At 35.8% G+C, this 27,562-nt stretch overlaps 1 protein-coding gene across 1 annotated transcript in view; it reads right to left on the bottom strand.

Annotated features, from left to right (window-relative positions):
* Positions 1-240: 240 nt before the first annotated feature.
* Positions 241-27,562, bottom strand: part of TMEM170B (transmembrane protein 170B) — a 43,182-nt gene continuing 15,860 nt past the window's right edge. The window contains exons 2-3 of the mRNA XM_007973686.3: positions 17,856-18,026; positions 241-8,360 (exon numbers count right to left, since the gene is read on the bottom strand). Coding sequence (XP_007971877.1) covers positions 8,230-8,360; positions 17,856-18,026 — 302 coding nt within the window. The 3' untranslated portion in view covers positions 241-8,229. The remainder of the gene's footprint in view (positions 8,361-17,855; positions 18,027-27,562) is intronic.

The following is a 27,562-nucleotide window of genomic DNA, read 5'->3' as shown; positions in this document are numbered from 1 at the left end:
GAGATCACTTGGACTCGGGAAGGGGAACATCACACACCGGGGCTAATTTTTTTTGTATTTTTAGTAGAGACGGGGTTTCGCCATGTTGGCCAGGCTGGTCGCCTCTCACCTTTTAAGCACTACCTCCTAAATCTGTAGGTAAAATTGCGCCAGAAAAATTGACAAAAAGGCAAGAGAAGACATTTGAGTCCATAGTGAATGAACTGAAAAGATGTATCACCAAGAGTCGAACACCCCATAAAGCTTTCAAAGACAGGTTTATTTATATATAAGTGCATGAAATTGAATACAGAAACTTTATTAAAATACTGTATATTACAAATTTTTAATCCAATAAATTCTGTGTAATGACATTTAAGTGCTGGATTCACTTTTAACAGTTGTTTTGTGTGTATCAGTAAAGAGTTCACCCTGTATATTACAAAGAGGAGAGCCACATGAGGACCTCAGAAATGGTCCTGTGATTAGACACTGAATGATAGTAACTGTGCATCTTTTCCTTAAAGAAATGAATTGAAACCTAGATCTTATCTTTGTAGACCTACTTTCTATAGTTAAAAATAACTTGCGTATGTTTATTGCTGCCCTTTGAAGAAAATGAGAATGGTGAAAAATAATTTAAAATAAAGATCAATATCTCTAGGCTAAACTGATGCTTACTGCAATTAAAATACTTAAAATTCACTGCAAAATTTGTGTTCTCCAGGAAATTATGCTATATACATAATGAGATTTGTACATGAATTGGGAAATAAAAAATTGCTTATATAAAATTAAAAATCAATAATATACAATATTTACAGCTTGTTAGGTATTATATATAAACATAGTTTTTAAAATAATCCTTCAAAATTAAACTGTTTTATGTAAACATGCAGTACACATACTCATACAGTGTAGTTTATAGTCTTAACAGAAGGGGAAATTGTGTTCACATAACACAGGGTACTTCATCAAATATGCCTTTGTTTTTGTATATTACCCCTCCAACATTTATTCTCCTGTCTTTAAGCTTCACAGTACATTTAGTATTTCTATAGTAAAAATAAATCCCTGATGGTAAACATATTTCTAAAGGTTAAAGTGTGTGCCCTGTACTACAGTATAAAACTAACACTGTTCACTAGAATCTCTAGTTTACAACAAAACTAAATTTTAAAGTCTCACACTTAATTTCTTAACTACATTTTTTTTCATTTCATACTTGGAAAAAGAAAAAATAGAGAAAAATACCACATCATGAAAATATAGTGAAAGTAGCTGTCATCTGTCACAGTCAATGACTAAGTAACTGATTTACATTGAACCATATGAAGTTAGTAGCTACTATTTGTTAGGTTGTCTAAACTTTGAATTCCCAGTCGTGGGTGATGTGTACCTAGCCAGCTCACTGGTGCCAATCCTGAATCTTACTAAATCCACTTTGCACAAGTATCTTAACTTTCAAGGCACTAAGGCTTCATTTAGCTTTTAAAATCTGCCTGTGATTTACTAAATGACTCATCAGTGGTCTGAGAGTTAACACAATTTGAAAGTGAGACTTTTAATACCTGTCAGGTAAACTACATTTTTGCCATTTAAATAAAGACATTTTAGCTAGTTAACTTTCAAGATCAAGTTGATTCCCTCATCTCAGAATAACTAGAGTCAGGGGCTAATATTTACGGTAGAATCCTACGAATTTTGGAGGGCTAAAACAAAAAATACTGTTAATTTCCTATTTGTTCATCTAAATGTGTAGAGCTTAAGTCTGAATGTGTATATTGGTGAGAGGGCCAAATCTTTTTAAAAAAATTCTTCCATTGTAAATGCATCCAATATCACAAACATTAAGAAGGTGTCAAAAGTTAGACTATCAACTCATCTGCTATTAAAAGTAAATCATTTTTATGATGATTTACTCAACAAGTGCCACTATGTTGCTCTCTGTGGAGAAAACTTTAAAATGTTCCATTCCAAAAATATTTAGCAATGATGTGTCAATACTTTAAAAACAAGAGAAGCTTCATCATCAGTAGTCTTCTCGAGTTAACACTCATTTAAACAGGGCTCTAAAAAAAGTGATTTCTGCTTAATTCAGCAAGACAGAATAAAAGTTTTAAAGTGATTTTTAGTAACTACCAATTTATATTTAAGAGAAAAAGTGTTACAGCTACGGGACTGAGATGATTGATGATGCACCGCAATGCTTCTTTCTGTGTATTTGTGTCAAACTGCTTTTCGGTTTCAGTTATCCACCTAAATCCATTCCCAAAAAGGGTAGAGTCATGTTACTACCAAGAGTAGATATATGTGGGTGCAGTACATAATCTTAAAAACATATGTATGAGGTTCATGCTCTGCTGACTTGCCTAAGTATTTACTTTTCAGTAAGATTAGAGCTGCACAACCGTAGGTGTTAATATTCTTTCCTAAACCAGCTCCTTGGATTCTATCAAAAAACTGTACATATGTTTAAACTATAACATATGACATCTGTATGGAAAGAGGAGGAAGATTTTTAGGAAACTGCTAAATTTGTTCTCAAAATCAGGGAATAGTTATTATATAAGTTCAATATATGTGCCATAAATGTAAAGAATGTGAAAACAACTTCTCTAAACTCAAGGGAAGAGATGATTATAGTTCATAGCTCACTCAGAAATGTGAGTGTTTCCACTAATTTAAAAGTATTATCTGTATATCTCCACATTTACTGAAAATACTTCAGATATCAAGCATTATTTACCCCAAATTCACAGATACATTTTTAGATAACTAATTCAGCAACCTCCTTAACACTGTACTGCCTACACAGAACAGAGCTCCTTAAGTGAGAAGAGCAAACCTATCACCACACACACACAAAATGTAATACAATTTGAAAATGCACGGTGGTCAGTGAAGCCTCACATATAAACACAGCATGTGTAAACATGCAGTATACATACTCATCCAGTATAGTTTCTAGTCCTAACAAAACGTGGAAATTGTGTTTCACAGGATGTAGGGCGCTTCGTCAAATATGTTTTTGTTTCTGTGCATTATGTCTCCAAATGCTATAATTTTTAACCAAATAATATCCTTTTTATCCTGAAGAGTCTTCTTCCAAGATGTTATAACAAGGACGGGAAGTTAAGAAAGATTATAAAACCATTTGATTATTGGTCCATTTTAACAATTAAGAGTTTCACCCGATTATTAAAAGAAATAGTAATTTACCCAGTTACCTAAAAAGTGTTACCAAATCTCTCTGCAATCGCAATCTGCTAGAATTTCTTCAGTAATTTTCCTCATCCCTCACATCTGAAAAACAAATAAGGACTGCAGAGATTCTGATTGAGACTGAGAGAAAAATCTGTAGTGTCAAGAGTGAAGTGGTTTGAGAATATTTCAGAAACTGCTCCAGGCATTTTGTTACTCCTTGAATTATATAATGAACATAAATTTAATATAATTGTACTTAAAGTTAAAAAAAAAAAAAGGGCTGGGTGCAGTGGCTCACGCCTGTAATCCCAGCACTTTGGGAGGCCGAGGTGGGCGGATCCCTTGAGGTCGGGAGTTTGAGACCAGCCTGACTAACATAGAGAAACCCTGTCTCTATTAAAAATACAAAATTAGCCAGGCATGGTGGTGCGTGCCTGTAGTCCCAGCTACTTGGGAGGCTGAGGCAGGAGAATGGCATGAACCCTAGAGGCGGAGCTTGCAGTGAGCCGAGATCGCGCCACTGCACTCCAGCCTGGGCGACAGAGCGAGACTCCATTTCAAAAAAAAAAAAAAAAAAAAAAAAGAAACAAAAAAACAGCTAGGGCTTAAGCACCCTTGGCCAGTGGAAGAAAGGAGTTGGTAGACACTGAATATCATTCTATTTTTCTACAGAATTAGAACTACACTGTAGAGCCAAAGGCCCAGGGCCGGCAGAAGAAAACAGACATATAGAAGACAGAAGGGTTATATATCGCTCTTACTTTTCAAGAATAATTAGCTAATAGCAGAAAGTCAATGAATCAACATGGCTGAATGAATCCAAGGGAAGTGAGTGGGATTAGGTAAAGGAGTCAAGGCTGACTACCTCTCTACCCTTGTCCTATTTTAAGCAGTGGTCAACAGAACTCCTAATTTAATCCTCCTTGCACTGGCCATCTCTGCCACCACCAATTCACAAAAGGTTCTTAAAGATCTGCTGATTTTAAAAAGAAAAGGTGAAAAGGAGATGAAGCAAGATTATAAGAGAACGTTTTTAGTTTCTTTCCTAAAGTATATGTAGGGAAAATATAGAAATGAAAGAAAATTGATGAATTTTACAAAACAACATATTCAATTGGTAATGCAATTACAAAATATAATTTTTTAAAAATTCTACAGACTATCAATTGATCATTTACTGTCAAATACATACTGCTTTGCCATTCATAAACAATCTCACATAACCCTCACAATAACTACATGAGGTATTAGTCACATTTTATAGAGTATGAATTGAGGCTCAGAGAGGTTAAGTGATTCACTCAAGGTCAAAAAGTTGACAAGTGACAGAGTCTTAATTCAATCTGTGTTGCTAGCTTGGAGTCTAGTATTCTCTTCACTATGTCACAGCCATGATATCTCAGTTATGGAAATTCTATTTAGTGGATGAACCAGGAAAATGAGAATTTGGAGAGACAAAACAGGCTAACTCTCAACTAAAATCAGGAAGCAAAATGTTGTCCCAAACTTTTTAGGATTTAAAATCATCTTGCTAGCTCTTGGTGGACTCAAGGTAAAGAATTCCACCTTGGTAATTCTTGTACTCCTTACTAGAGAAAATACTTGGTAGAGCACTTTACATAGTGGATCCACAAAAAGTGTTTACAAAAGAGAATCATTTGGTGTATAAGTGGCAGCCTAGGTACATCAATGTGGCAGCTGCACTTTCTTCATTAGAGGTTCTTTAAAGACCTTTTCCACAACATTCTGTGATTTCAAATTATCCCATTCTTTATATCACAAATACAAGATATACAGGCCAACTCATTTCTTTATTTCTCTCATTTAAAGTACAAACAAAACCCAACCCTTATACTTTTTCGAGCAGTGAAATGTATGCTGCAAATACTAAGAAAGTATATTGGGTAACAAACTGTAACACTGTTTGGTAAACATTAAGATCTAAAGAATAATTCAGCTACAGGCCCTGAAGACAGCCATCATTTAGGACTTTGTTTATCCTAAGCAAGGTAGGGTATTACCTTGGAACTGTCTCATGGGGAAGACTACTAGTTCTCTTTCTTTTAAAGTTTTAAGCATTATTTGTCGTTTATTTGGGGCCTCCTGACTAGCTGTCAACTATGGGCATTTTTAATCAGTATGTTAAACAATAATTAGTTTGGACATGTAGGAGTTCTTTCTTTGGGGAGCTGATTTCACTGTAAACAATATTTTATTAAACACTTTTTAAATAAAGGAGTGTCCACTATAGAGGATCCTCCCTCCCTTCCTGCATTTGTCACGAAGAAAATGTACTGCTAAATCATAAATAAATTTTCACAAAGTATATAACCCAAATACATCAATAAGGGCTTTTGTCATGTCCCAAACAAGGGTCTCCAGCTCTATTAAGTGAAGAAAATTTTCCCAAAATTCAAAATTCTCAAACATCCTCAAACCTATTTAAAAGATCATTACACTGAACAAATTTTCCACTAGAACATGAAAGTGTTCATTGAAAAAAAGCTTTCCAAGTAGACTGTATTCATATATAGCAGCTCTCTATATACGTATATAGTGATATATATGTGTGTGTATATATATCATTAAACATTTCTTGTGTCTATAGGAAAGCTACTAACTTTTAAAAAATCTCAGCATATAAATAGCTCTTAAGACAATTCATAAACTCACACTATTCAACTGCATCTCAAAACATCAAAAGAGTGACAGTTGCACAAAATCTCCATGGAAATAACTGAAAACAGCAAAGGAAACAAAAATAACCCCTAAAATTGAAAGTATACACATACACACACAATTCATAATGTAAAGCAACTTGATAATGAGATAACTGCAGGACACTCTACAAACTAATTATTAACCATTCAATTATACTTTCATTCTAGAGTAAAAACAAGAGTTTAAATCTCTTTGGTCCACACATTAGTACATTTAATGTACCCAAGTTATTTTCTCGTTAATTTCGGATTATGAATCGTGCTCCATATTACTTTACCATGATAACTTTCTTAAATCATAAAATAACCATATGTTAAAGTAAGTATTCCTTCTGTAGATCTGAAACAATTTCCACATGCTATTGGTAATTCCTCTAGAAGAATATGAATGCTTTAAATTATTCACAGAATAGTCAAAGTAAAGGAAGAACACAATTCAAGTCTGGCAGAAAAGAAAAAATCAGATCGACTTGGAAAAGTTATGCCTATATTTAATTTGTAAAAACACAGGAATATAAAGAACACATGAAAACAATTTCAGGCTTGTACATAATAAAAATAATCAATTTTAAGATTTACTTCAAAGATCCATGCATAGTTGCTTATTATTTTTTTAAAACGAATTTCCAAGCCAGTGTTAGTAAATCCCCTAAACTGGTTTCCATACTGGGAAAAGTACTGCCTCTCCAACTTCTCACTGATAAGTTGTGGATATATTCTGCTTCTGGCTAGAGAAAAAGTGGTACGGGTAACAAAGTTGTTAAATTTGAATGGAATGTAACCAAGGCCTACCTTTACAGCAAATTGGATTAAACAGCAAGGCTACCAGGTTATTTTTTGATTATCCTTAACTTAACATTCTCTGCAATGTCTCCTTTGAGTTAGCACATTATAACTGTATCTGGTGCCAAAAAAAATCTCATTAGGAGACCAGTTCAACCCTACTTCCTATACTGTTACAATTACGTATTGCCAGAACCTCTTAAAATGTTTTATATAAAGGGCATTTCCACTTTTAAAATACACCCTCACAGATTCTTCTAGTAAACTTAAATCATAACTTCCTATCATAAATCAAGAACTGAATAACTGAAATGAATTACTCAAAATACACGTTCAGTACTGTATTGATATGCTGAGACTAACTGCCAAATTTTAAAATTTCCTACTATATTTCCCAATTTTCACTTAGCAAAATTATGATGTTGCCACATGTCCAAAGTAAAAGTTTATTACTCTTCCTATATAACTTACTTGTTACTTATATCTACAAATGAGGTCTTTATTTCCAGAGCCTAATTTAGGCCACTCTCTAAAAACAGTTAATACTCCAGAATGAAAGACTGTTTATGTTTTGTCAAAAATCAAGATATATGCAACACGTAATATAATCCCACTGAGATACTAGTTATAAAGATGTTTTGTCCGTGAGATACAAGGCAAAAACTTTCTTTAGAAGGGTCAAAGAATGCAACATGCATTTCAGACTTTTTTCTTACAAAATTTTTAAGAAAATTTTCAAATTACATTTTTATGACACACAAACTACAATCAATGTGTATGACCCTTCAAGTTTCTGAATTTGTATAAACAGAATATGTATGCATGAGGGAAGCTATTAAAAGGGTGTTAAGTTAGTGAAAAGTATGCACCCTATAGAGCTACTCTGAGTTCTTAAAACGGTTGAGCTAGTCTTCAGTTAAGAAGACTTATCTTCCACATCAATTAAATAACAATAATACCTAAACATATTGAAGCCCTAAATCCCAGAAACGCGCAACATTAAAAACCAAATAATTTCTCTCATATTAAAGAATTCAGTATTTAGCACTCATACGGGATTTAGTGTTACAGAACAAAAATCTTAGTACATTACCTGAATTCATGTCAAATATGTTCACAGCACTCAGCTACATCTACGCTTGCAAATTGTCACATGATCAATGTTAACAAAAAGAAAAGAGTTTGGCACATATATCAATACTTCGAAACGTCCCTGTAACTTAACACAACACTGTTAGGAACGATGATTTCAACACCAATGTTAACCTGATAGGCAGCTAAACAAGGTGCTTTTTCTTGTAACTTTACATAGTGTCTTAATGCACCTTGCCTGAGACAGAGGCACATAAGGTGCAGTGCGGTAGTGCAATCACTTGAACACCAGAGGGCAATCTTTCCACACAGCTCAAGGTCTTCCTTATGCTTTGACCTGCTCAGTCCACATTCTTGCACAATTTCATTTCCACTTGTTAACAACGCCGTTTTCAGGGAATCTATACATCTGTTTCCTTATGTGAAGTAAGACATTCCCACAGAAACCTCAAAGTGTAGCGAGGATCCTTGAAAAGGAGATGATTAATGTCAGTACAGTCTGTCCAACGCCCCATACCAGCGCTTCCAAAGGGGCCATGTTCTTCCCAGCTACTCTGTAAATGCCCGCTACTGCTGCACCTAAAGAGAAACGGGAGAAAAATGAAGGGACAGTCACTCGTTTTATAACACACTGCATGCTGCACCTTAAGAGCTCTTTTCATTTCATCAAAACTTAAGTCATCGTATTTTTTCAATTTATCCACTTTCTATGAGAAAGTTTCCCTGTCACTGGTGAAAGTTACACCTTACCATAATACACTTAGCCACTTATTTGAAAAAGACTTTTCTATTGAACCAAAAGATATGTATTTATGGTGTATGCTCCATACTTGATAGCAAACACATTCATAAAAATAATTCATTATTCATTATTGCAACCTCTCACCTGGGCATTCAATTAGCTATACCTCTGTAGCATTTCTGTAAACATACGACATAACATACTGATAGTTACAAATGATAATGCAGAAAAATAACATAATTTAATGTAATTTCTAAATTAATATTTTAATATTAAAGGTATCTTTTTTGAATAATATAAATTCTTAAATGTCATGTAAAATATAATACCTGACTAATCCATCTCACAATTCTCACAATCTACCATATAAAATAGTTCATTGCTTTTTAAATAAACCATCCAACTCTAAGTTATCTGGAGACTAGTATCTTGATATCTAATAAGAATAGAAAATGAACTTGACATCTATTCTAGTGAGGTTCCTTAGGTAATGTACACTTCCAAGAACGGGAGAATCTCAGCATATGAGGAACCTCAGTGCCCATCTGATTCAACATCTGATCTTCACAGACCATCCACAATGATGTGGTATCTAAGTGGCTAACTTTAAAAGCACATTTAGGAACCAAAAAGGAGGAACCATTTAAATTATAATACGCCATCTCACAGATGCAGATGGCCTGAAAACTATTTTTCTAGCAAAACTGTCTATATATCCTAAAATGGTTAGATAAAAGAACATAAGAAAAAGAAAAGAAGTTATCTGAAGATACTGAATTGACAATTACAATTAAGACTGAAACCTAGTCATGAAAATTCGAATATAATTTTTACTTGTCAACTTAGAAAAAAATTAGCTAAAGATTAATTCTTTGTACTTTACCCAAAATCTTCCAAATAAAAGTTATTGTATTGCTTTGTAAGAGATGTAAACAGGAAAAGCAAATTATTAACCTAAGTCAAGGACTTTCATATACATGTTTTAAAATAAAAGGAAATTAAAATAGCGTACTTACCATATACTATGTACTTTGCTAGGAACTTTAAAAATATTATCATATTTAAATATCATACCACCCCCTCAGTATTATCATCTAATTTAAAGATGAAAAAAACAGAGGTTCAGAGAGGTTCAGTTACTAGCCCCAGGAAATACAGCAAGTACAAGAGCTGGGATTTTTCAATCCAGGTTAGTATGGCTATAAATCCCCAAATCATTCTATCACTTCATATTTATACTAAGTGAAAATGAGAACAAAGAAATCAGAAAATGATAAAGTAGCTAATAAGCATCTCAAAACTCCTAGTAGCACCAACATTTACTTAATCAAACAATAAAATCACTTGTATAATTGGTCACATATCCAAATTGTAGAACTGGATGACATTCTTTAAAAATATTAAGTATCCTACAACTTTGTTATCAGAAATTATGTTAAAGTAAATTAGAGTAATACTCTTTCTCTTTGGATGCATCCTAGATTTATGTGACTATCTTCCATTTTAAAAACCACAATTTGGCCTCCATCCCTCTGATACTGTTTTCAATCATGATCCACAAGAAGGGGAAAATCAAAGCAATTACTAGCTCAGGCTGCCACGAAATGGAAAACAAATGTATCAATTCAAACGTTACATGCTTACATAAGGTGAGGAGCATGGGTTCTGAAGCTAGACTCCTGTATTAAAATCCAAGCTCCACCACTTAGCAACTGTGTTACACTGGGCAATCACTTAGCCTCCCATGCCTTGCTTCCTCAACTGTAAAATGGGTAGGCATGAAGATTAAGAGATGACACTTGTCAAGTGCTTAAAATAGTGGATGATCCTAGTATGTACTCAACAAATTTTGGCTAGTAGTTGTCATAGTAGTAAAGGATAAAGATAATTCCAATCAGTGATTCAGCATTCAATAAATGGTGTTGGAACGACTGGTAGCCATTTCAGAAAAATAAATTTAGGTCCCTGCTTCACACCATTCCCCAAATAAATTTCAGATGGATTAAATAACTAAATGTTAAAAACAAAAGTACATATCTAAACTTTAAAATGTAAGATAATTATATTTATGATCCTAGGAAAAGAGATCTTCTTAAGACCACAAAAAAATAGTAAAACCCATACAGGTTTCACATCAAGGAACAGACTGGAAAGTATTTGCTATATGCAAAACAAACTGATGATTAGTATTTAGAAGATAAACACACACATACACATGCATAAACACATAATCAATACAGCACTTTTGTAACCAAACAAAAACAAATGTCCACCATCAGTTGGAGATAAACTACATGAAGTCCACACCATGAACCCATCCAATTTCAAAAGGAAAATATAGATCTGTATGAACTGAAATAAAAATAACTTAGACATATCATCTATGTAACAAAGAAAATAAAACATAAAACAATACGTATTCTCTACTAGTACATACATATGTATGTGTGTATGTATGCATATATATATGTAAATATGTATGAGTGAATGTAATGCATCAACAAATATCTGGTGGATATATACCAAACTGAAAATAGGGCTTGCTTCTGAGAAGTGCACTAGTTTGAGAGTGGTCAAAAGGGACTTTGCTTTATCTACAATGTTTTCAGGTTTATATAATGAATATAATCATATATTACTCACGTAATAAAATTTTTTAAATCTAACTTAACTTCTATACCTAACTTACCTAAAATGTCCCTAAAATTCCAAGAAACTTTCATCTTAAATGTCAGGATACGAAAGATACTTCATTTTAAATGCCAGGATATGTTTCAATCCTATTTTTCAAACAAAAATATTGGTATACAATGAAAAAGTTAAATAAATTCTTGACTTAAAAAAGCAGGGCACAAATATGTTATGGAATATAATAGGAAATAACTATATTCCTTGTATGCAGCTATAACTTATTTATTTTCACTGCCATACAGAATTCCAAGTATGAATATACCACAATTTATTTATCCCTTCTGTGGTCAACAACATTTCTTTGTTTTCAGTCCTTTACAATCACAAACACTGCTCCTGTTCATGTCCATGACCCCTAGCACACACACGCAATTGAGAGTTTCTCCATGATCCACGGGTAAAACCAGAATTGCTCAGCCCTATGGTATGGGCCTTTTCAACTTGACTAGATAGTGCCAAATTATTTTTCCAAATTAGTTGTACCACTGTATATTTCAGTTACTCCATATCCTCAGAGGCAGGTGATATCCATTTTTTTTAATTTTTATTTTTGCCAATCTAGTGGGTAAGACATATTATCTGATTAATTTATAAATCCTTGGCAATTAATGTGATTAAGTTTCTCTTCACATATTATTAACCATTAGGATTTCTACTTCTAGGAAATGCTTAAGTCCTTTATTCATTTTTCTACTGGGTTGTCTTTTTACTTAAGTCACAAGGTTTTAAAAAAATATATAGTCTAGATATTAATGTTTTTACAATTATATGAAGTTATATATTGTTTTAACAAGTATCCAGTTTGTTCTCTAGTTTTCACTCTCCTTAGGGTGTCTTGCTCAACAACAGCTAGCTGAAAGAATACATTAAGATCTTTATTTTCATGGTGATTTATGAGGCTAATATATGCAGGCATTTAAAGAAGTGGGATAGGGTGCTTGAAATAAATAATACATGTGGATCTGCCACTATGAACAGTGGCCAACACAATCAATTAGACATAAGGAAAGATCCCAAATGAAGTGGAGAAAGCAATACTGCCAAGATGACTTGAAGGTGAGTAAAATATACAAAACTACAAGGATGAACGGGAATAGAAGAGTCATCAGTAGACAGAAAACACTGATACACAATATAAAAGTGCCTGCAAATGGGCATTCCAATAAAAAGTGATGTGATCTGCCCTGCATATTTCCTGACAGAAAGCAAATGATAGCCTGTAGTCCTAGCAACTCAGGAGGCTGAGTTGGGAGGATCACTGGAGCTCAGAAGTTCAAGGGTACAGTGAGGTATGAGTGTGCCACTGCACTCCAGCCTGGGCAGCAGAGCCAGACCCTATCTCTAAAATGGAAAAAGAAAAAAAAAAAGCAAGCATATCATAAAGGTTAAGTGTGAAGAGACATAAAGAGCTATGGGTAGAAAAACAGAAAAAAAAATAGAACAAGGATAAGGGAAGAATTAGTTTTAATAATATGTTCATTCCATCCGTTTGCACAGTTAGATCGAGGTTGGCAAACTACAATCCACAAATCTGGCTCACCCACCTATTTTGTACAGCATGTAGGCTAAGAATAGTTTTCACATTTTTAAAGTGATTTTCTAAAATCCAGAGAATAACATTATATGATACATGAAAATTATATGAAATTCTGATTGTAGTATTCATCAATAATGTTTTCTTGAAATACAGCTGCACTCATTTCTGACATTGAATTATCTTTTGCATCCCAAGAATAGCAATTCCTAAGGTTCTGGTGTAGTCCTCATCTTGTTCAGCAACAAGATTCCACTGACCTCTGCAAATAAGCTGTGCACAGCTTTAATTCTATTCTCTGCAGTAACTTGGATCAAATATGAACTAGTTGTTCTTGAAAGTTTGGTAGAATTCTCCTGTAAACCCCTTTGGGCCTGGAGTTTTTTTGGAAGAAGGGTCTTTAATATTGCAATTGGCACAAATAATTATTTTCCTATTCATATTTTCTATTTCCACTTATGTCAATTTTGACATTTTATATTTAGGTACAGCTGTTCATAAAACTATTTTATTATTATAATTCTCTATCTTCATTACTGAGATTTAGTTATTTCTTCTATTATGCTCTGTATTTTACTCTTCTGCCTTAATCCTTTTTTCTTAGTTTGCCAGCAGTCTATTCATCTTATCTCTCCAAAGAACCAGTTTTTTGTTAATCTTTCATAAACCTGACTTACAAAGCTTAATAGTATTTCTCTACACCAATAAAACTAAACAATGTAATCAAAAGATATCCATGCACAATAGCCGTAACAAGTGTTTAGGAATTAACTTAATAAAAAATATACAAACTTCCTATTGAGAAAAGCATTTTTAAACTCTAATAAGAGACATAAAAGATGATCTCAATAAATGGAGATACACTACATGTTCCTGGGTGATATAACATGCCAATTCTTCCCAAATTATCCTCTATATTCAGTTAAATCCTAATAAAAATCATTATCATACTTTTTGAGTGATCCATAGACACAGTCTAAAATTTATATGAAAGAATAAAGCTCCATCAATAGCTATAAACTTTGAGAAAGGAAAGCAACAAGAGGGACCTATTCCTGACAGATATTAAGATATACCACAAAACTACTGAGATAAAAAAAAGTGACCCTTCTATAAGAATAGACAAAAAAAAAAATCAATGAATCAGAATAGAGTTCAGAGACAGATCCCTGTACTTCGAGAATGTAATACACAATAAAGGTGGCACTACAAATCAGTAAGGAAATGATGATGTTTTTAGTGTATGGTATGATAAAAACTGATTTACTATATGGCAGTGGGGGAAAAAACCACACAGAATCCTAATACCTAAAACAAAGGTAGACTCTATATGGAGGATAAATTATGGCCTGAATGCCCGATGCCTTTTTTGTAAATGGAAATAAAGTTTTACTGAAACAGGCCATGTGCATTCATCTACGTATGTCTATGGCTGCTTTTGCACTACCTTGGCAGAACTCAATAATGTGACAGGGACCAGTAGCCTGTGAAATCTAAAATATTTATTACTTAGCCCTTTACAAAAATGTTTGCCAATTCCTGCTACAGGCAAATTAAAGACCTTAATACAAAAGGAAAAACTGTAAAATTAATGGAAGAAAATATATCAGAATATCTTTTGGCACTGGTATGGGGGATAACTTCTTTAATAAAATCTTTATGAACCGTAAGGCAAAAACTCTTTAAGTTGATCACATGGAAATTAAGGATTTCTGCTCTGTAAATGATATCATGGATGAAGGTAACTGATAAAAGACTGAGATAAATTATTTGCAAAGTCCAAAACCAGAGGTCAATATCTCTAATATATAAAAATATCTGTAATTTAAAAAGGAAACAAGAATACCAAAAGAAAACCACAGAATATAAAGAAGTAACTGTAGAAAAGAAAACCTAAATATATAATAAACATAGGAAGAGATGCTCAAACTCATTAATAATCACAGAAATGCAAATTAAACCAACAATGAGAACTTACTTTACACCTTTAGACTGGCTAAAATTAAACAGCTAAAATTAGACATTATATAGAAACAAGTTTCTCCCAATTCTGGTATTAACTAAAAATACTATATGAAAAATCACTCTGGTTTCAAAATAAAATTTAAGAAGTAGCAAAATGTAATGAACATGTAACTATATTCAGTCAGCAGCATCTTATTGAATATAGATATTTGGCAATCAATAACTGAACTGAAGATACAGCTATGAGTGCACTAGTATTCATAACTTGTATTAAGAAAATAAGTATCACTACTCACATTGGCTAGTTTTCCTAACTCACCTGTTTGCAGGTCAGATAATTAGCCAGAAAAAAATTAAATGTTTTATTGCTAATACACACACAAATTTTTACCTGAAATTGTGTCAGACTTACATTTTTAAGGATTTAAAAATATAACACTGCAGTTTCTAAAATCACTGGCTTACTTTATTCTTGACTGAATTGCAAATGGGTTACATATATACACATATCATCAGAGATAAATGGAAGAATTCAATTTCTCATGCTCTCTTTAAAGTTTTGCAGTAATATATGCAAATAAATACATATATATACACACACATACCACTTAAACTTCCAAACAAGCTGCTCCTTCTTCCTTCCTCCTCTGTTAATGGTTCCACAATTACAACAGTGGCCATGTCAAAAAATACTGGCAGCCCCTTTCATATCTCTTTGTATGCCACCACAATTAATAACTAATTTAGATTTTTTATCCTTTGTATAGTTCTTACATTAACTCCTTCCTTCCCAACCTACGGCCATTATTGTAGTTCAGAACCTGGCCTCAAGTACAGATTACAGTTAATGCCTCTTAATTCCTCTTCCTTCCTCTTTATTCTCTCTCCCTATCCCCTCTTCTTTATTTCCTTTCCTCCCTCTCTTCCTCTCTCACTCCTCCTATCCATCCAACCTATATGTTTTGAGTATAAATTATGTTCTAGGTACTGTTTTATTTTTGGGGATCGAGCAGTGATGCAGACAGACCAGGTCCCTGCTCTTTCAGGGTTTTCTCTTGCTTTCTATACATTAATTCTGTATTCAACTATAAAACAAAATTTACCACTGAACTGCTTTGTCCCTTGCCAACTGCATTCAAAAATATCCATTTGTTTTCCATGACCTGCAGGATAAAAGCCCAAACTTCCCAGACAGCTATCCAAGGTCCTCTGGAATCTGGCTCCGTGCTACCTTTCCTATGTGCTTTAGCTAAACCTGAGTACCTGTTTAAAACCCTGTCTATGACAAAGCATATGAGGTACCATCCACATCATCAAATTATAGGTTGAATGCAGAAACAACAAAAGCAATTATAAAAACTTAACACAAGATAACACAGAAAAAAACAGCAACTGAAGAATAAGAAAACAGACTCCTCCCCATTTCCCACAAGTATTTTATGGTTGCCTTATTAGTGCCTAGGACATACCCAGGGGCATGGGAGCAGGGCTCTCCTCTCAAGACAAAGGATGTCAATCACTCTGGAAAGGATAAAGAAGGGAATCCCCTGCATCATAAAGATAAGGTTGCCTTCTTATCTCTGAGGCAAGAATCAACTAGAAAGGAAGAAGAAACTGTCAGAGAGTCCCATAACAGATTCAGTGGTAGCAGTGAGCTGACCCTGACATATGGGAATAGGCCAGATGTGAAGGGCAACAGACACTTGTACTCTGCACTGGCAGTCACAGAACCGACAGCAGCATAGAGTGGCACCCGGTTTCTGGCACAACCACACTAAGCAAGCAGATGTGGCACACTCCAGTCTCAACAGGGTGCACACCTAAGCTCTGCTCAACCAGCAGCTGCAGAAATTGTTACAGTAGGTAAGTTGTCAGCAGTGGGGCAGGAGAGGAATGTCAGGTGACCATCAGGTGATGGTCCAACAGTTGTCACACTAAAATGATAATTGGTCACAGGCACCAGGGAGAGGTAATTTTCCAAAGGATAAAAACACTTGAAACTGGTAACCAGTAGCTTCCAATGAAATCTCAGGAAATGGGTAAGTGGGCTCGAGCATGCGCATTAAGACAAAATGGTAGAGTATGAGCTTCGGGGGCATTCCACTGGAAAAGGGAAGAAAGCCTCAGATAAGCATGAATACAACTTCTTAAACACACTGCGCATGCTCGCCTCCCAAGTGTAAGGAGGGCACCACACATGCGGGTGGCTCACCTTAAAGGAAGAACGAAGGAAAAGGGGTGCAAGACACTGGAAATGGGCCAGCAAGTCGTAGGACCAAGGTTAAATGGGACACTTGACCTCCAAAGTGCCCGCCTGGGTCTCTTCCAAGTGTACTTTCCTTTCTTTCCTGCTCTAAAGCTTTGAAATTCCACTCCTGCTCTGAAACTTGCCTCGGTCTCTTTTTCTGTCTTACACCCCTCAGTCAAATTATTTCTTCTGAGGAGGCAAGAACTGAGGCTGCTGCAGACCTGTATGGATTTGCTACTGGTAACTTGGATACCTTCTGCTGATAACAAAACCATAACTAATTCTTTGAAGTCAGGCTGGAGTTTGGGCCTAAGTACAGTGTTAAGCAGAGAAGGCCAGAGAGAATGAACCTGAAAACTTGTCTGAAAAAGCTCATGAGGCAGCACAGCAGGGAACCTGCAAAGCACTAGAGGACACTCTAGCACAGCTTATTTCTAGTAGGCCATAATAATGTGTGCGTAAGAAGAAAGTGCAATTTTATTGTGTAGTCACAGGCAGATGACAGTAAGGACCTCAGGGCTATACTTCTGCTTACGATGGTTATCACTGACATATTTTTATGCGTTTCCTTTTTCCTAGAAAGTGAGCAACTTTAAAGCAGAAACTATAGTGACTGTGAATTCTCCCATTGAACTGCCTTGCCTCTTGCCAACTGCTATGAATTTTTCTATTTCCCACAAAACCTTGTAAAAGGACTCTTCGCATTGCAGAATTACAACTATCTATTCAGTGAATAAATCAGCTCATCTTTATCTTCTAGGTGGAGTGTGTTAAGTGTTGACAAATAATCTACGTAAAATATCTCACTAATGTTACGTGTATAATAAGAATACAGCTACCAAAATGGTAAGTGCATACAAACTTACATCCTCAGACAAAACAAAATCAACTTACTGGTAATCATCGCGCCAGTTACAGAAGCCAGAAATCCAATGCTGACTGCAATGACAGAGATGACTCTTCCCTGCCTATGCCTCTGCAGCATCACAAACATCAGCACTCCTGCAGCACCATGGACAAACAGAGAAGAGAAGAGAGCCCAGAGGAAGATCCAGTACCACATCTCTGAAAGGAAAAGCAAAGTGTTAATCATCTGTTGAAACACGACTTAGAAAATTCAGTTTAACAAATAGTGAGCACCTATGGTTTGGGAGGTTACAAGACATAATACATAGAAAAATGCCTCACACCGTGCCTGACACAAGCAGCACGGAATACATTATAAGGTTTACCGTCATTGCTGACGCCTGATGGGGAAATATTCCTCCTATGGCTTCAAAAGGATAACACTATATTCTAATTTTTTCTAAATGTTCCTATTATATAGCTATCATCCATCAATTTCATATTAAACCTCTGATATATGTGTAAACTTCTTAGGATAAATTATAAAAGTTAATTCCTATGAAATAGAATCTTTTATTTTCTACCCTAAATAATGGTGTTAAGAATGTTTTTAACTACCTTCTAATTCTAATTCAAATAATTCCAGAAACCAGTCAATTATTTTTACCTTTTAAGAATTTCAGGCATTTTCTCCTTGTGGCCCTGAACTTGGTATACTAAAAAATCAGTCAGATTAAAAAAAAAAAAATCATTTGCCTCTAGTCATCTTAGTGCTCCTTACCCAGAACTTTTCAAGCTCCAATATTATCTCCCCAGTGTGACCTCAATCGACTGTTCACTGACATCTCGGCTTAGAGACAGTGGACAAGCGCACTTTTCATTCACTCTCCCACACTCATTCCCTTTCCTTCTGGCCACCTGACTGCCTCCCAGTCACTCCATATAGTTTCCACAGATGTCCCTGCACTGACTTCTTCTCCCTGACCATACTGTAGTGAGGTATGAAAGAAAGGCAAGGGATCCAAGCTGGGCCAATCGTCCTCTTCTCCTGGGACTTCTGTATTAGGGCCAACTGAGTGTCCTTGCTCTTTGGGTAGCTGAAGCTGAAAGGCTCAAGATTTGTGAAGTTACTTCATAACTGCACGGTGAAAGCCACAGTACAAGAAGGAAAAAGATCCATCAAAGACAAGAGAAAATCAAGTCCCTTAATGAGTTATTTCTAAGGCCCTGACACATTAACATCCTTAGATTCAATGTCACATCCCAGTTCCCTTGTAATAAAATCCCTCTTTTTACTTAAACTATTCAGGTAAGGATTCTCTCACTTACACCTGAAAGAGCTGACTCTAAAATATTTAGATGTTACCTTGAGGACCATCCTTGATATGCAAACATTCCATAATACAAAGTATCTCATCTGTGATTTGGGCTAGGTAGTCACTATCAATTGTAAAAGAAAAGTCAATAAAATAGTCATTAATAGAATTAAAATGGATGAATCAAAACCTATGTATCCAAATATCATTAAATATGGATATATACTGTTGGTAGGAATGTAAAATGATACAGCTGCTGTGGAAAATAGTATGGAGGCTCCTCAAGAAGTTAAAAACAAAACTATCATGTGATCCAACAATTCCACTTTCTGGGTATATACCCAAAAGAACTAAAAGCAGAATCTCAAAGAGATATTGGCACACCCATGTTTATCAGTATTATTCACAATAGCCAGGAGGTGATAGCAACTCAAGAGTCCCTGAATGGATAAACAAAACACAGTACACAAACAATGGAAAAATTACTGAGTTTTAAAAGGGAAGGAAGGAAATCCTGTCACATGCTACAACATGAATGAACCTTGAGGACATTATGCTAAGTGAAATAAACCATCACAAATGAATACCATGTTTTTTTTTGTTTTTTTTTTTTTTGAGGCAGAGTCTTGCTCCATCACCCAGGCTGGAGTGCGGTGGCGTGACCATAGCTCACTGCAGCCTCCATCTCCTGGGATCAAGTGATCCTCCTGCCTCAGTCTTCCCAGTAGCTACAACTATGCATGTGGGCCATAAAAATAATTTTTGTAGAGACAGGATCTGCCTGTGTTGCCCAGACTCGTCTAGAACTCCTGGCCTCAAGTAATTCTCCTGCCTCAGCCTCGCAAAGTGCTGGGATTACAGGCGAGAACCACTACACCTGGCCTCAAGTTGTAACCTTTAAAATCAACCAGTAACCATAACCAGTGAAGTGGCTTTCTACTGGTGTCTAAATGGGAGTCGTTTCTGGGACTGTGCCTTTAACTTGTGAGATTGGATGCTAACAACACCAGGTAGATGTCAGAACTGAATTGAACTGTAGGACACCCAGTTGGTATCCTAAATTGCTTGGTGTGGGAAAAAAACCCACACATCACTTGTCACAGAAGTGATCTGTGTGAGGGTGGAGAAAACAGTGAGTGCCTTTTTTTGGGGTGGAGGGGTGCCTGGAATGGAGTGATCTCAGCTCACTGCAACCTCCACCTCCTGGGTTCAAGCGATTCTCCTGCCTCAGCCTCCCAAGTAGCGGGGATTACAGGTGCCCATCATCATGCCTGGCTAATTTTTGTATTTTTAGTAGAGACAGGGTTTCACCATGTTAGCCAGGCTGGTCTTGAACTCCTGACCTCAGGTGATTCGCCTGCCTCAGCCTCACAAAGTGCCAGGATTACAGGTGTGAGCCACCATGACCAGCCAACAGTGAGTGTGTTTCATCAGATATGTTTTTACCAATTTTTTAAAAAAGGTAAAAAATTTAAAAGCATGGATATAAATTTGAAAAATAATTAGGCCAAGACCACAAATGACTAAGAATTTTAAAACAAAACAAAAACTCCTTAAAAAGCAACATAAGCTATCTCTGTGGTAATGGATTTCTTTGACTACAGTGGTGGATATACATGTAAGTGATACAATTGTATAGAACTAAATACACATAGAGAAGAGTACAAGTGTACATGAAACACTAGCAAAACCTGGATAAGGTTGGTGGATTGCATCAATGTCAATAAACTGGTTGATATATTATACTGTGGATTTCTGAGATGTTCCTATTGGGCAAACTGGATAAAGAGTACATAAGCTCTCTACGTGTTGGTTCTTACAACTGCGATTCTTATAATCCCAAAATAAAAAGTTTAATTTTAAAAAACGAAAGAGGGAATAGAAAGATTTTTTTAAAAATAAGCTTTACCCTGCCAAATTCTTAAGAATTGGCACATAGAATGGACTCAGGCAATTTGAAATTATTTCAAAGAAGAGACATCTGATATATTTTACAGTGTGTGTTAGGCTACCATGCATGCTTCTCAATGGCATAAGAGATAGAAGCTAGTGATTACGGAAAAATAGACAGTGTTTGCCTTTTAGAGGCTTTTCTCTTCCAGCATTCAGGCGAACAGTATTTCAGACCATCACTCTCAAACACATGGCTTCAATTTATAATAAATACATTAAAATTTAAAAACCCCAACTTGCTCAGAAGATATTTGCATATTGAAAGATACAGTTTTCCTAAGTGAACCTAATAAAGTAAGAATATAAGGGAATATAATATGGGGGTGTATATTTTCATCAAGGGAGCTCTTTTCTCAATTTACCCTGAGACAAGGAAAGGCTCTGCAACAACCACAGACTCTTCAATACAAAAGTCAACAATCCACCTTGTACCTCGAGCCCATTTAAAAAGTTCTTAGAATACAATTAGAGGAAATAATTTACTGACTATATTTAACACTATGAACAGGAGATTATCTGACATTATAAAAAAGTAGTGTTGTTTGACTACTGAATATGTAGCTATGATCTCAACAATACATCTACCTAATAGAAGGCAAAGTAAAATTTCAGTTTAATGTTTTATAAAAACCAAAGGCATAAAAATAATCATAAAATTAAAACAGAATCTCAAATGGTCCTCCAATGACCAGTCCAGGATTATTCCTTCATCAGACTCAACATCAACAAAGTACCCTAATGTCAGATTTACTTTTACATTTCTTTCTCTCTTTTAAAAAATCATACTCTTTATGATGGAAAAAATGGACTATCTTGAGAATATTTACAGTTATGTTAGGTTTTGTGTTATTACTATTATTTTGAATTACCGGACAGGTCAACATAACCTCCTGAGTGAAGAGGGCCTCTAAAGATTTTGATCAACTCTGGATAAGCAAGACTGCCTAAAGCCCAATCACTATTGGCAAATACACGAAACCTACTGGATTAGTTCAGGTGAAGAGAACTGCAGGATCCTAAGGACTAGAGCAAAAGCAGATGCCTAAGATCCTGGGAAGAAGAACACTTGGTAAAAAGACAGCAGTGGACTATCACAGCCTTTCCGTCAACTGTCTATGCTAAAGTGAACACCCAGAGGCTCACAGTTCTCTCTCCACCCATACCCCACCTCATCCAAGCTTCTAGCAAATGGGTGACAATGAAGGGAGGAAGCCAGAGAGACTCTGCTAGTGCTGAAAAAAACACAAAACAAACATTTAAAAAATGTAATACACAAAACAACAGAAACGTTGAAACATCTCATGCCTATAATCACCATGATTCTCTGGAAGGGAATATCCCTTCTTTCTGAACACATCTCAGAAATTCCCTTTGTAACATTTCCCCACTCCAGACTATCTACAATCCTCACCTTGGACTAATTTTGTCTGGATTGTTGCAGTGCGTTACTTTTTGGTGGGGTAAAAGGGAGCAGAGTTATGATCTGTTCCAGCCTCCAAACAATACTAGAAATAGCTCTGCTCCCAATCTGTAACTTTCATCAGCTCTGGTTGCCAAGCCACTAAAAAATTATCTTCTGTGCTTTTGTTTTTAATCCTTCGACAACATTATTTATGAGAAATGAATTTCTCTAGATGTCTAAAAAATACTGAGTAAAAACAAGTTAAAGAATGGTATGTATTGTATAATCCTATTTTAAAAAGTACATTTTCATATCTGTACAGAAAACGTATAATCAAATGGAAGAATATCTAACAATGGCTATCTTTTAGAGATAAGATATGAGATGAATGATACTATTTTATACATTATTTACTATTTTAAACAACCAGTCTGAAATATTTTACACACATTTTTACTGCAAATACAATATTTTTAGAAATTAACTTTTCTTTTTTTTTTTTTTTTTTTTTTTAAAGAGATAGCAGTCTTGCTGTGTTGCCCAGGCTGAACTCAAACTCCTGGGCTCGAATGATTCTCCTGCCTCAGTCTCCTGAGTAGCTGGTACTACAGGCATGTACAACCATGCCTGGCTCTCATTCTATTCTTTATCAAAGGAGAAGATGCCCTACTACACTAATAACCATTAGTTATCTACTACACTAATAACCATTAGTTATCTACTACACTAATAACCATTAGTTATCTACTACACTAATAACCATTAGTGTAGTAGAGCATCTAATACACTTGGGCTGCTCATGAGAACGACTGCATACTGGGTATGCAGTAGAGACAGAAATCACTACCCTAGGATAAAGTTACATAAGAGGTATTTTTTTAAAACTCCAAAAGTCATTAAAACAACAAAACCTATCTCATTAGACTAATTATTTTTTTAATTCTCAAAAATACAGAGAATCCAACTTCTCTACTAAAAGTCATTAGCAAGTCAATACTGAACACTTACTGTATACTAGACATTCTAGAAATCAAGCTGAAAATACCATTTATATATCATATATATATTATTTCTTTATACCATCACCTTCTTTATAGAAATGCTCCATATTATGTATTTAAATAATCTGTGTCCAAATTGGGTTATTTCAAGCTTTTTGTTATACCAGCAAATCCAGTGTAGAACTTGCTCCCATTTTCTGACAGCAATGACTTCTGAATTTGGGGACACGTCCCACATAGGGGATTAGACTCTCAGAGAGATGATACATTTACAATTTGAAAAAGTGCTATATAGATCAAGGGGTGGCAACATACAGCCCATGAGCCACATCTAGCCTACCACCTGACTCTGCACAGTCTTTGAGAACGGTTTTTAGATTTGAAATGATTGTTTAAAATCAAGAAGCTGGGCACAGTAGCTCACTCCTATAATCCCAGTAGTTTGAGAGACTGAGGCAGGAGGGCTGCTTGAGCCCAGGAGTTCAAGACCAGCATGAGGCCCTATCTCTACAAAAAAATAAAAAAATTAGCCAGGCATGGTGGTGCGTTCCTGTGGTCCTCACTACTCAGGAGGCTGAGACGGGAGAATCACTTGAGCCCAGGAGGTCAAGGCTGCAGCAGTGACCCATGAGTGACCCACCACACCACAGCTGGGTGACAGAGTGAAACCCCATCTCAAAAAAAAAAAAAAAAAAAAGGAAAGAAAAGAAAAGAAAAAATATAGAGAGAACAATAATTTGTGACATGTAAAAATCAGAGGAAACTCAAATTTCAGTGTTCATAAAGTTTTATTGGAACAGACACACTCATTCATAGTAGTCGATGACTACTTTCAAGCTACAATGGCAGAGCTGAGTAATTGTGACAGAGACTATATGGCCCATGAAGCCAAAAATATTAATATTTACTACATTTTCTATTTAAGTAAAATAAAATACTACTGCTAAAAGCAGAATACTGCATTTACAGAAAAAGTTTGCTGACTCCTGGGCTAGGCTTGACTGTCCTATCCCCCATTGAAAATTACAGTCAAGGTAGTTTCATATATTATGAAGAGCTGGCACTTTGAGTGTTCAATTAATGATATTTCAATTACATATGTTCTAATTCTTCAGTTTCTAAAGAGTACAGTATGCAGATTATGCTATGGGGTACACAGCCCTGTGCAAGGATGTGGGTTGTCAAGAAAGGTCCCAAGAAGAGTCATCACCACACATGAATTTTAAAAAAATTAACAAGATTTAAACAAATTAGATAATCATGTTGAAGGTGCAGTAAGAGTGGGGAGTGGGAGGTGGGACTTGGCCGTATGCTGGAGTCACCTGGGAGAGCCTAAAATAAATGATGCCTTGATACCACCTGCAGACATTCTGATTTAATTGGTTTAGGATGTAGCTTGGGCACTGGAATTTTTGAAAGTTTCCCAATTTTAAATGTTTCTTATGCTCCTGTACAGCCAAGAATGAGAAACCACTGCTCTAAAACACAATGTTCAAATCATGAAATTGTATATAATAGAGAATACGAAATTGCAAGAACTCTGGGTTTGACTAAAATAAAAAAATATGGAAAGATGAGGCTGTAAATTACAGTGGTATGAATTTCTCTAGATGTCTAAAAAACACTGAGTAAAAACAAGTCAAAATTACTCTGGCTAGAGCCAGTAATTTTGGTGAAGAAAGAGGAGAGGCTTATAGACCATACAGAACGAAGAATTTTGGTGAAAATTGAAGATTATGGGGACCCAATAAAGGCTTTAAATAAAGAAGTTATAGAATCATATCTCCTTTTAAAAAGATGACTCTGGTAGATATGGAAAAGTGGGACTGGATGGAGATGAGAGGCTATAAGAATATTTCAAGAGTACAAAGAGATTAGCCAGGTGTGGTGGCAGAAGCCCATAGTCCCAGCTACTCAGGAGGCTGAGGCAGGAGGACTGCTTGAGCCCAGCAGTTTGAGGCTGCAGTGAGCTATGATCGTGCCACTGCACTCCAGCCTGGGCAATGGAAAGAGACCCTGTCGCTATTAAAAAAAAAAAAAAGTAATGATAATAAATGAGTAAATAATAACAATTTTAAAGAGTACAAAGATAAATTAAGGCCTGGATTTTTGTACTGGACTTGGGATTGAAAATAATTTGAGAAATATTTAGAACTTGCAGATGGCCTGGATGATAAAGATGAGGGAGGTGGGATGTCTGGCCTCCCAGATTTCTTGTGTGAACACCTGGATAAATGATAATTCCATTAGGTTTGGGAGTATAAAAACGTACGTTTAGTCCATCTACCAAACAGTTCAAACGTTGGTGAGAAGCAAGCAGTAAAGAAACTAAACGTAGGAAAATAACAAGTACAAAAATGTGAAGATTACCTGCACAATTACATTACTGACAGTGTTCTAAAAATATCTAAATTTCTTTTTAAAATTATTTTATTGTTTTAATTTCTAGGGTACATATGCAGGATGTGCATGTTTGTTACATAGGTAAACGTGTGCCATGGTGGTTTGCTATACCTAACAACCCATCACCTAGGTATTAAGCCCAGCATGCATTAATTTCAGGTTTGTAGTGTCCCTGATTTTTTCTTAAATCCATGATTTTGTTGAATTTAAAATCTATGATTACTAAAACAGTTCAGTTATTCTATTTAAATTTTAATATAAAAAGTTGCAAAAAATGTCACTCCCATCCAATGAGAAAAAGATAAAATTATAAAATAATAACTTTTCCTTAGCTCATTAGTGAGGTGAGGATGCAAAAGAGTGGGGCACACGTGTTACCTGGTAAAGCATAAGAGCAGGCAGTGGGCAACATACAAGTGGGTAAGAAGAAATCCGCTACAATTTTTACAGATTGTTAAAGACCAAGCATGGGTTAACATACCAGCCTTGAGTTAATGACACAAGTGACACACACAAATGCACACTCGCTTGCAAGTGCTTTTCCACAGGTCTCTACTGGGTGCTCCCTGGAAAGACTGGATCATAGGCCGGGACTGGAGAGAGCCACCACTGGTGGTGTAGGCCTGCGGGGAGGTGACACTGGCTGCTGGGGAAACAGAAATCTTGCTTCTTGCGACCCTTCTCTTATTCAAGGCAAAAGCCTTAGCCATTAGGGGAGGGCAGCAAATCCTGTCACCCTAAAGGGACAGGCAAAGCTATAACAGAACTCCAGTTCAGGGAGGGGGAGAAGAATAAAACCTCTATTCCTGGGGGAAAAGCAGAAAACCATCCAGGATCCAGGACCCAATTCCAAGCAGAGGTCTGTTACTGCTGATGGAAGAACGGGAAACTCCTGCCTAAGAACAATCACAAATGTAAGAAGAGTTTGGCCACCATGGTTCAGAAAGGCAGGAATGCTGACAAAGCTCCCACTTCCTGAGATCCCCATACACAGAGCATGCCTAACACAAAAACAGGACAGCTCCCCTCAGAAGCCCAGCAGCAAGTAACAAGCATCAGCATTCCACCACTGGCGGAGGCCCCTTCTGAGGCACAGTTGTGAAGAAATGGCTAAAAGCTACAATGGAGCATGGCCACCGAGAATAACCCTGCAGTGCAGAGCTCCCACCCTAAACACAAGGCAACAACAGTAACCTTCAGAGAATGTGAAGCGTGCGGTGCGCTGAAGGTAACCACAACCACTAAATTCAAATTCAGCTCAACTCTTAAGTAGATTAAATCAACTCTCACACTGTTGGTCTAACAGAAGCAACAGACCATCTCCAGACATAAACACTATGTACCTCAGTCTTTAGTGAGCTTTTTCAATTAAAAAATTATAAGAAGCACTCAAAAACAGGAAAAACAACTCACTGTTGACAGATAAAGCAATCTATAGAACCAGAGTCAGAGATGGCCCAGTTTGTAGAATAACCAGACATGGACTTTATAATAATTATTGTTAATACGTTAACGTCTCTAGGGGAAGAAGCACACAACATACATGAACAGATGGGGAATCTCAGTAGAGATGGAAATTCTAAGAGCCAAATGAAAATGCCAGAAGTTTAGAGAAAAAGATATGGAACAATTTCAAATGGTTTAACATATATGTAATTGGAGTCCAGAATAAGAAAGAGA

The sequence above is a fragment of the Chlorocebus sabaeus genome, chromosome 17 (assembly GCF_047675955.1).
Source record: "Chlorocebus sabaeus isolate Y175 chromosome 17, mChlSab1.0.hap1, whole genome shotgun sequence".
Classification (NCBI taxonomy): Eukaryota; Metazoa; Chordata; class Mammalia; order Primates; family Cercopithecidae; genus Chlorocebus; species Chlorocebus sabaeus.
The sequence above is the reverse complement of the archived record's forward strand: the minus strand, read 5'-3'. Positions and strand labels throughout refer to the sequence as shown.